The sequence below is a fragment of the Ruditapes philippinarum genome, unplaced genomic scaffold (genome assembly GCF_026571515.1).
Source record: "Ruditapes philippinarum isolate M1 unplaced genomic scaffold, ASM2657151v2 ctg1656_1_1_1_1, whole genome shotgun sequence".
NCBI lineage: Eukaryota > Metazoa > Mollusca > Bivalvia > Venerida > Veneridae > Ruditapes > Ruditapes philippinarum.
In genome coordinates, this window is record NW_026863252.1 from 360636 (window position 1) to 372650 (window position 12015).

The 12015-nt window shown below is 36.2% G+C and overlaps 1 protein-coding gene across 1 annotated transcript in view; it reads left to right on the forward strand.

Moving 5' to 3' along the window:
* Positions 1–12015, forward strand: part of LOC132721607 (plexin-B1-like) — a 74605-nt gene that overhangs the window by 50292 nt on the left and 12298 nt on the right. The window contains exons 10-11 of the mRNA XM_060705927.1: positions 2563–2664; positions 11260–11374. Of these exons, the coding sequence (XP_060561910.1) occupies positions 2563–2664; positions 11260–11374 (217 nt within the window). The remainder of the gene's footprint in view (positions 1–2562; positions 2665–11259; positions 11375–12015) is intronic.

Below are 12015 nucleotides of genomic sequence, written 5' to 3' on the forward strand. Positions count from 1 at the left end.
TACTTCAAACTTCATATAAATGTTTCTTATTATCACTCAAATCATTTGTGAGAAGGTTCAATACTCTAGCAAGACTATTTCTAGAATGATGTCCCCCTTGAACTTAAGATTTTTTCGTCAAATTGGTATTTTTTACTCCAACTTATTCATTCCTTATAGAATTTACTTCAAACTCCCACATCATAATAATATGACAAGGTTTTTAAATCTATAATCCATATTTCCAGCATTATCTCCTCCTTAAACTTTGAATTTTTCTCATTCATTCTTTAACTTTCTTATTTCTTCATGGATTGACTTCAAATTCAAATAAACATTCATTATCAACACCTACATGATACATATATATATATTTTATTTTTTTCATCTTTGTTACTATATACATGTTAATGGTATTTTTGAAAATTGTTATTTTTTTTCACTTTTCTTCTTTGTGACTATAAATGGTTTCTTTAAACTAAAAATAATTGTACTTTGTTACACTCACATCATGTATGACAATGTTCATAAGTCTAGCATCTCTATTTCTAGAGCTATCTCCTCTTTAAGAATTTTGCTTTTAAAAATGTTATCCATGTATTTTGGTTACAGGGGTCCTTCAGTCCTTCTGTCTGCCTGTTCATAAAAACTGTTACCTGAGATCACTGTTAAAGGACTTTTCCAACAAATTTACTTAAAACAGAGAAAAGTTGAAACATTAGTTATACATATTCATCCTGAGAAAACTGGACCTTTTGTATATCTGTTGTATAAACATAATTTCCTTACCAGGCAGGGAAACTTAACACATTACTATGATACAGACAAACTAAGAAATCAAAAGATTTAAGTTCAATCATGTCATTCATGCATTCATTCAATGGCATAATTGAATGGCCAATGGCCCTTCGAAATATTGCTGGGGTTTGTACCAGTAAGGGACTTATAGATTGTTTGCAATACTATGATAATTGCTTGTTTTATAAAACTTTTTAGCTCACCTGAGGACAATGTCTTCAAGGTGAGCTTTTGTGATGGCCAATTGCATGTCGTCAATCATCCGTGCGTGTGTCAACAATTTCTTTAAACAACTTCTCCTTCTAAAGCAAGGATGTTCCTTGCATGAAGCTCTATAATATTAAATTCCATAAAGAACTCTGGTTGCCATGGCAACCAAAAGTTTTTTTTACAAAAATCTTAAAAAATTTTCTTGTAAAAAAAAACGAAAAAGCTAGAGCTAAGCTGTTAGGCAAGAAACATCTCCTAATGGATGTTTACCAAGTTTGTTTAAAAAAAAGCCCTAGGGTCAAAATTAGCCCCGCCCAAGGGGGTCATTGATTTTCCCTATATGTATATAGTAAAAACTTAAAAAATGTTCTTGTAAGAAACCGAAGAGCTAGAGCTTAGCTATTTGGCATGAAACATCTTCTATTGGATGTCTACTATTTAAGGTTGTTCAAATAAAAGCCCTAGGTCAAAATTGGCCGGGCCACAGGGGTCATTGATTTTTGTGTCACCTCTATGGAGTAGTGGCGACATATAGGGATCACTTCTACGTTGTCTGTCTGTCCATCTGTCTGTCCGAGCAAACATTTTGGGTTTAAGGGCTATATAACAGTAAAGAGAACAAAAGAGAACAATAGGTTCATTCGGTGATCAAAGGGTTTATGGGGTAGTAGCCCTTAAGAAAACAAAGAAAATAACAAAGAAAATAGCCCCTAAACCCAAGATGTTGGAACATCCGTCTGTCCGTCCGTCACAAAACTTGTCCGGACTACTCCTCATAAACTACTGGTGCAATTTCATCCAAACTTTACAGGAATGATCAGTACCAAGTCTAGTTGTGCACTGTCTGTCTGTCTGTCCGTCTGTCACAAAACTTGTCCCAACATGAAATTGGCCATCATGAGGCGACACATGTGATCACTGATCGCTCTTGTTCTAAAATGAAAAAATGATTCAACAGCTGGGAGTTTAAAGGTTATGACCTCTAGCAAGAGAGATGTTTGTTTTTCAGAGATATTTATGAAATGATTTGAGCATTATAATTCACACAATGTATAACCTTTTCTCTTGTGAGAAAGGTAGTATAGATTAGTTAAAGTATTATACACTGTTTCGAATAATAGATTTGTTTAAGTATTTTACATTGTCTAGTCATGGTTCTAAATTGTAAATGTTTTTTTTAACATGTTTCCAGAAATAGGTAATGCTTAATTGAAAGATAAAATGTATGAAAAATAACTGTAACTGAATTTTAAAGTTTAATACAGCTATTTAAATGTCTAAATTTTTATCAAGTAAGAATACTCCTGTTTTGAATCAATTATTACACTATGGCCTTTGTAAGCATCTAACCTTGACCTCCCAAAATCACTAGACACCACTGCACTATGGCAAATTTCACTTGTATAGAAAGAGGAATAAAAGTGATCTACTTTTTTCCTACTATTTGCTGTTGTATAAATGCAGTGTCATGGTATATTTTTTCACAAATGCAATTTTCATTTGATTTTGCAACTATGAAACAATGACCTTGGGCACATTTTCAGATACTTTTTCATGGTCTGTTTTGTTCTTCAGAAATTTTGGTGTTATGTTCCAAAAAATAATAGTATTCAGAAGGAAGATTTCAAACCTGCAACTGTTGATACAAACTTGAGTACTTTGACATGTAAAATGAATGTAAGTATTTAATTGACTTGATAGTTAAAATAGGTGCTAAAAATTCTTTGAATAAATTCTATCAATGGCATTTTTGTAATAATTGTGCCCCCGTGGAGGCATTTAGATTCACCCTTGTCAGTCCATCTGTCCGTTCTCATTTTGTGTTGCACGTAGCACAAAAATTATTTGACCTAGAGTCATGAAGTTTACAGAATGTTGATCAGCTTGTTAAGTTGTGCACCTGGGGTTTGGCTTGTGGATTAATTTTGTTTTTGTCCCCCCCCCCCCTTTTTCAAATGTCACAGGGTGAGAAAAATGTGCAGCCTGACCGGGACTCTACCGACTGAGCTATCCGGCCGCTTACACATCTTCTCCCCTAAATAGTGAACAGTTCTGAACCGTGACATACTCCCCTGCTAAATTGAAATTCGTCCTCGAATTTCACAGAGTTACAGAGCAATGTAAATTAAACTCTGAGCTATATCAGTCACGGCCCCACGTTGGGCGCCAAATGTCACAGGGGGATATAGAAAAAGGTCTGTCCGTCCGCACTCACAGGACAGTAATTATGTGGCTAGAGGGACAATAGGTAACTGTTCTTTCTCTTTGATGTCATTCATCCCGTAATGCTTTTAAGTGGCTATTTTCTTTTGTGTGGCTAAAAAGAACAATAGATAGAACAATGGAGTAGCCACATAATTACTCTCCTGTTAGAACGTCCGTCCGTCCGTCCGTCACACTTTCGTGTCCGGTCCATAACTTTGTCATTTATGAAAGGAATTTGAAATAACTTGGCACAATTGTTAATTATAATAAGACGATGTGTCATGCGCAACAACCAGACCCCTACCTCCAGGGTCAAGGTCACACTTGCTCATTCAAGGTCAACATTGCCTATTTGAGGGTATATGTCGTGTCCGGTCCATAACTTTCTTATCTATGAAGGGATTTTGTAAATACTTGCCATAATTGTTCACAATAATCAGACGATGTGTCATGCGCAAAAACCAGTCACCTACCTTCAAGGTCAAGGTCACACTTGGAGGTCAAATATTAACATAGTCTGTTACACGGTATATTTTGTGTCCGGTCCATAACTTTGTCATTTATCAAAGGAATTTGAAATTATTTGGCACAAATGTTTGTTATAATAAGACGATGTGTCATGCGCAACAACCAGACCCTTACCTTCAGGGTCAAGGTCGTACTTGCTCATTCAAGGTTAACATTGTCTATTTGAGGGTTTATGTCGTGTCCGGTCCATAACTTTCTTATCTATGAAGGGATTTTGTAAATACTTGCCATAATTGTTCACAATAATCAGACGATGTGTCATGCGCAAAAACCCGTCACCTACCTTCAAGGTCACACTTTGAGGTCAAATAATAACATAATCTGTTACACGGTATATTTCGTGTACGGTCCATAACTTTGTCATTTATCAAGGGAATTTGAGATAACTTGGCACAAATGTTTGTTATAATAAGACGATGTGTCATGCGCAACAACCAGACCCGTAACTTCAGGGTCAAGGTCGTACTTGCTCATTCAATGTCAACATTGTCTATTTGAGGGTATATGTCGTGTCTGGTCCATAACTTTCTTATCTATGAAGGACTTCTGTAAATACTTAACATAATTGTTCACAATAATCAGATGATGTGTCATGCGCAAAAACCGGTCACTTACCTCCAAGGTCAAGGTCACACTTGGAGGTCAAATACTTACATAGTCTGTTACAGGTTATATTTTGTGTCGGGTCTATAACTTTTTCATAGATCAAAGGATTTTGAAAATACTTTGCACAAATAGTCACTTTAATAAGAGGATTTGTCATGCGCAACACCAGCATCCCTACCTCCAAGTTCAAGGTCACACTTAGAGGTCAAAAATTAACATAGTCTGTTATAGGGTATATTTTGTGTCAAATCTATAACTTCTTCATAGTTCAAGGGATTTTGAAAATACTTGGCAAAAATAGTCTCAATAATAAGACGTTATGTCATGCACAACACATGCTTTCCTACCTCCAAGGTCAAGGTCACACTTAGAGCTCAAAGCTTAACATGATAGATTTTTAAATTCCGTATTTCATTTTATTTTTTTAACAAATTTATTTTTACATTTGCAGATCTAGCATTGATCATAATTTTGGACTGAATGTCCTGAGATCCATACCTCAATCTTTTGATATAGCACAATTTTATGCTTCATATAAAACTCGCGGGGCGTGGGACGTTGGTAACTCTGTTACAAATTCTTGTTTATTTAAGGAATCTGAAATAACTTGGCACAAATGTTTGTTATAATAAGACGATGTGTCATGTGCAACAACCAGACCCCTACTTCTAGGGTCAAGGTCGCACTTGCTCAATCAAGGTCAACACTGTCTATTTGAGGGTATATCTCGTGTCCGGTCTATAACTTTTTTATCTTTGAAGGGATTTTGTTAATATTTGCCACAATTGTTCACAATAATGAGATGATGTGTTATGCGCAACAATCGGTCACCAACCTCAAAGGTCAAGGTCACACTTGGAGTTCAAAGATTAACATAGTCTGGTATAGGGTATATTTTGTGTCTGGTCCGTAACTTTTTCTTATATCAAAGGATTTTGAAAATATTTGGCACAAATAGTCACTATAATAAGACGATGTGTCATGCGCAACACCAGCATCCCTACCTCCAAGGTCAAGGTCACATTTTGAGGTCAAAAGTTAACATAGTCTTTTAAAGGGTATATATTGTGTCCAATGTAGAACTGATTCATATTTCAAGAGATTTTGAAATAACTTGGCACAAATAGTCACAATAATAAGACGATATGTCAAGTACAACACCTGCACCCCTACCTCCAAGGTCAAGGTGACACTTAGAGGTCAAAATAACAGAGTCTGTTATATGGTATATTTTGTGTCCCGTCCATAACTTCTTCATAGATCAAGGGATTTTAAAAATACTTGGCACAAATAGTCACAATGATAAGATGATATGTCTTGCGTAACACCAGTGTCCCTACCTCCAATGTCAAGATCACACTTAGAGGTCAAAGATTAACATGATAGATTTTTAAATTCAGTGTTTCATTTTATTTCTTTAATAAATTTATTGGTGCATTTGCAGATCTAGCATTGATTTTATGCTTCATATAAAACTTCCCTGAGGCAGGGGACATTGGTAACTCTTTTACAAATTCTTGTTTTCAGAGATATTGCCTTTGACTTAAAAAAAAAATGAAATTTGAACCATCCAGTGGCATAGCAATTGCAGTCTTGTTTCAGTTTTTATAGAGTTATTGCCCTTGACTTAGTATAAATTTGCAGTTTTCAACTTGTTCATGCGTTGCTCAAAAAGTATTTGACCTGTAGTGTAGGCCTGAAAGTTTACAAAAATGTTGGTCAGCATGTGTACTTATGCACCTTGTGGTTCGCTTGTTGATTTATTCAGTATTTGCCCTTTACTTAGTAAAAGATTTTTAGTTTTCAACTTGTGGCACATGTAGCCCAAAAAATATTTGTCCTAGAGTCATAAGATTGACAAAACAGTTTGAGTGTGGGGGCACCCATGTCCTATGGACACATTTCTAGTGTTGTGTTTGATTTCATGGTTAGAGGAGCACCACTGAGGTCCAAAACCAATCAAAGGGCTGCAGCTCTATGGTATTTTCTGATCTTTGCAATCTAAATCATACTGACTATCTGTATGTACTTTCCTGTATAAGTTTATTTTTATATACTATAATTCATCTTACGCAGCGACAGCGTTTTGATTTTCTTCTATAACAGTCTGAGATTTACATATGGAATTTTGCATGAAAAAAAATAGAATTGCCTCGACTAGGATTTGAACGATAGGCCTCTCACACCCTCAACAAGACCGCTTACCTCTGCACCACGGCGAAGTTATACATTATGAACCTTGAATAAAAATGAATACATTATGTAATTATGCCCCCATTTCGAAGAAAAGGGGGTATATTGCTTTGCACTTGTCGGTCCGTCGGTCCGTCTGTCTGTCGGTCCGTCGGTCCGTAGACCAAATGGTTTCCGAGTGATAACTAAAGAACCCTTAGGCCTAGGAACTTCAAACTTGGTATGGTGATTGGTCATGACCAGTAGATGACCCCTATTGATTTTGGGGTCAAGGGGTCAAAGGTCAAGGTCACATTGACCTTGTAAGCAAAAAGGGTTTCCGATCAATAACTAAAGAACCTTAAGGCCTAGGAACTTCAAACTTGGTATGGTGATTGGTTATGATCAGTAGATGACCCCTATTGATTTTGGGGTCAAGGGGTCAAAGGTCAAGGTCACATTGACCTTGTAAGCAAAAACCGTTTCCGATCAATAACTAAAGAACCTTAAGGCCTAGGAACTTCAAACTTGGTATGGTGATTGGTCATGATCAGTAGATGACCCCTATTGATTTTGGGGTCAAGGGGTCAAAGGTCAAGGTCACATTGACCTCTTGGGTAAAAACGGTTTCTGACCAATAACAAAAGAACCCTTAGGCCTAGGAACTTCAAACTTGGTATGGTGATTGGTTATGACCAGCAGATGACCCCTATTGATTTTGGGTTAAGGGGTCAAAGGTCAAGGTCACATTGACCTTGTAGGTAAAAACGGTTTCCGATCAATAACGAAAGAACCCTTAGGCCTAGGAACTTCAAACTTGATATGGTGATTGGTCATGATCAGTAGATGACCCCTATTGATTTTGGGGTCAAGGGGGTCAAAGGTCAAGGTCACATTGACCTCTTAGGTTAAAACGGTTTCCGATCAATAACTAAAGAACCCTTAGGCCTAGGAACTTCAAACTTGGTATGGTGATTGGTCATGACCAGCAGATGACCCCTATTGATATTGGGGTTAAGGGGTCAAAGGGCAAGGTTACATTGACCTTGTAGGTAAAAATGCTTTACAATCAATAACTTAAGAACCCTTAGGCTTAGGAACTTCAAACTTGGTATGGTGATTGGTCATGACCAGCAGATGACCTATTGATTTTTGGGGTCAAGGGGTCAAAGGTCAAGGTCACATTGACCTTGTAGTTAAAAATGGTTTCCGATCAATTAACTAAAAACGCTTAGGCCTAGGAACTTCAAAACTTTGTAATGATGATTGGTTGTGACCAGCAGATGACCCCTATTGAGTTTTGGGTCAAGGGGTCAAAAGGTCAAGGTCACATTGACCTTGTAAGTAAAAACGGTTTCTGATCAAAAACTTAAAGAATGCTTAGGCCTAGGAACTTCAAAACTTGGTATGGTGATTTGTCATGACCAGCAGATTACCCCTATTGATTTTGTGATCAAGGGGTCAAAGGTCAAGGTCACATTGACATTGTAAGTAAAAAACGGTTTCTGATCAATAACTAAAGAACGCTTCGGCCTAGGAACTTCAAACTTGGCATGGTGATTGGTCATGACCAGCAGATGACCCCTATTGATTTTGTTGTCAAAGGTCAAGGTCACATTGACCTTGTATGTTAAAACGGTTTCCGATCAATAACTAAAGAACCCTTAGGCCTAGGAACTTCAAACTTGGTATGGTGATTGGTCATGACCAGCAGATGACCTATTTATTTTGGGTCAAGGGGTCAAAGGTCAAGGTCACATTGACCTTGTAGGTAAAAACGGTTTCCGATCAATTAACTAAAAACGCTTAGGCCTAGGAACTTCAAACTTTGTATGATGATTGGTCGTGACCAGCAGATGACCCCTATTGAGTTTTGGGTCAAGGGGTCAAAGGTTAAGGTCATGACCAGTAGATACTTGATAACCCTTATTAATTGTTTGATCACTGGGTCAGAAGTCATGCATAATAACCTTATCACATGACTAATAGGCTGCAGATAGGGGGCATACATGTTTTACAAACATATCTTGTTCTAAATTGAGAATTTCCATTTCGTGTTTGTAATCCTTATTAATTTCGAGGTATTTTGTTCACGATAAACGTGTTGTTTAACACTGATGAAAATAATTTATCGAAAATCTTCTCGCCAAAATAGTCCGACATGTATATATTCCAGTACGTATATGTTAGTGTTCATCCGTGCTGTTCTACAGAAATTAGAAATTTCGACGGGAGCGATAGCGACAGGGAAATGTTTCTAATTTCTGTAGAATAGCACGGATGAATACTAATATATTTAGTGTCAAACTTTATTTGGCCTCATTATCATTCGCTTTATTACGTCACTATGCGGTTCTGTGAAGTACTATGAAAAATAGAAGTCGACTATGGACGGAATTCGATATAGTATCGACTTTTGTTCTTCTATGAAAATTAACGCACAGAAATACAGCGTTTTCATTGGATGACAAATAAAGTCGGACACTAATCGACAGTCAGATTTATTTGTGTACTACGCTCTGGAGTATTCGGTAATCGGCATAGCTAAAAATAGCATTTTCATTGATTAAAATGATATTCATGATAAACCGAAGCTTTACGGAAATAGCCGAACATTTTTATGCTCCCCGAAAAAATTTCGGGGGAGCATATAGTCGCCGCCTTGTCCGTCCGTCCGTCCATCCGTCCGTCCGTCTTTCCGTCCGTCCGTCCGTCCCCTTTTCTTGTCCGGGACAAAACTTTGAAAAAACAAGAGGTATCAACATGAAACTTTGTAGGTAGATAGATCTCATTGAGTAGAAGTGCAGTGCACAAGAACCGTAACTCTGCCTTGCCTAATTTTTGAATTATTCCCCTTTGTTTATTTTTACACTTTGAACTTTGTCCGGGACATAACTCTAAAAGTATAAGAGGTATCAACATGAAACTTTGTAGGTAGATAGATCTCATTGAGTAGAAGTGCAGTGCACAAGAACCATAAAACTCTGCCTTGCCTAATTTTTGAATTATCCCCTTTGTTTATTTTACACTTTGAACTTTGTCCGGGACATAACTCTAAAAGTATAAGAGGTATCAACATGAAACTTTGTAGGTAGATAGATCTCATTGAGTAGAAGTGCAGTGCACAAGAACCTTAACTCTGCCTTGCCTAATTTTTGAATTATCCCCCTTTGTTTATTTTACACTTTGAACTTTGTCCGGGACATAACTCTAAAAGTATAAGAGGTATCAACATGAAACTTTGTAGGTAGATAGATCTCATTGAGTAGGTGTGCAGTGCACAAGAACCGTAACTCTGCCTTGCCTAATTTTTTGAAATACCCCCTTTGTTTATTTTACACTTTGAAATTTGTCCGGGACATAACTCTAAAAGTATAAGAGGTATCAACATGAAACTTTGTAGGTAGATAGATCTCATTGAGTAGAAGTGCAGTGCACAAGAACCGTAACTCTGCCTTGCCTAATTTTGAATTATCCCCCTTTGTTTATTTTACACTTTGAACTTTGTCCAGGTGATAACTCTAAAAGTATAAGAGATATCAACATGAAACTTTGTAGGTAGATAGATCTCATTGAGTAGGTGTGCAGTGCACAAGAACCGTAACTCTGCCTTGTCTAAATTTTGAATTATCCCCCTTTGTTTATTTTACACTTTGAACTTTGTCCGGGACATAACTCTAAAAGTATAAGAGGTATCAACATGAAACTTTGTAGGTAGATAGATCTCATTGAGTAGGTGTGCAGTGAACAAGAACCTTAACTCTGCCTTGCCTAATTTTTGAATTATCCCCCTTTGTTTATTTTTACATTTTGAACTTTGTCCGGGACATATTTCTTAATGTATAAGAGATATCAACATGAAACTTTGTAGGTAGATAGATCTCATTGAGTAAGTTTGCAGTGCACAAGAACTGTAACACTGTCTTGCCTACTTTTGTAGTTATTGCCCTTTGTTCATTTTGACACTTTGAACTTTGTCTGGGACATTACTCTAAAATTATAAGAGATATCAACATGAAACTTTGTAGATAGATAGGTCTCATTGGGTGGAAGTGCAGTGCTTAAGAATCATTACTCTGCCTTGCCTTATTTTGAAGTAATTGCCCTTTGTTTATTTTTACTTTTTGACTTTTGTCCTGGACATTACTTTAAAACTATTAGAGATATCAACATGAAACTTTGTAGGTAGCTAGATATAATTGGATAGAACTGCAACGCTTCAAGAGCCTAAACAAAGCCTGGTCTAATTTTGGAGTTATTGCCCTTTGTTCATTTTTTTATACTTTCCTGTGTCCAGAACCTTCTCGGGGAGCATCACCCGGTTCAACCGGTTCTTGTTCATTGGGTAAAAAAGATATTCATCCGCGAAATTTGTGATTGTAACCTCATAGTTCTATTGACTAATCTAAACTTTTAATGCACTGTCATTCGTTAAATGCCTACATTAAAAATTATTCTTTCTTTTAAATTGCTGGTTTTTAAGCAGTTTTGAGTGAGAACTACTTTGCGTTGTTAGGACTGTTAGGAAATTTTGTGTTAGACCGTGGATGTTAGCTATGTATTTACTGATCTTAGGATCAGAAAATACAAAAATCATAGAAAAAAACTTATTTATTTCTTATATCAATGGGGGGCACTTAGAGCAAAAGATATGCAAAAGAATTAGAAGAAAATATGCTCAGAATTTAATTTAATTTTTTTTGCGTGATATTGGGTCCAATTTGAGTTGAAAGCATTAATCAATATAAATATTTTTTTCAGATAACTTTAATAGAAGCTTCAAAAGGATTAGATGTACCAATCTTTATCAAATATGGAAATACTGAACAGTTTTCAACAGATCTTACAGAATTTGAAGATGTTTATGATAACAAAGGTTTGTTTAAATAATTTTACAATTGTTTTCTTTTGTCACCTCTCTTAGGAGAGGGCTGGAGAAGCCACATATGGTTAAATCTCTTGTTTGGAAATTAATTTGCTCATTCTATTTTGAATTGCCTATTCCATTTGATAATTTCCTCAATTAGATACAATTGTATCTTAATCAGCAGCTGCTTAATGTTTTAGATCAGAGTGTGCATGCAGAATTTTATGTGATTCACATAGATTGATAAAGATACCCTTATAAAAGCAATGACTTACTGCATCATGCAAAAAATTGACAAACTTTTCATGGAAAAAAAAAAGGAAGAAAGAATTTGACAGGCATTTGAAGTGTGTCACAAAAATTATGCGAATATCAAAAAGTGGACTTACAGTACTGTTTTTGTGATATTATTTATTAAGCAGGTACAGTGTAACTTCCGAATTCCGGAACTTCTGAAATCCGGAAACTTCTAAAAACCGAACAATTTTTTTAGTCCCGATTTTTTCTCTTCTATTTTCTATTAATATATTACTTCTGAATTCCGGAACTTCTAAATTCTGAATTCCGGACGATATTTTTGTAAAATTAGAGTCAAATCAATGCAATTTTACCTCCGAAAACCGGAAATGTCCAAAGGTGTGAAATACATT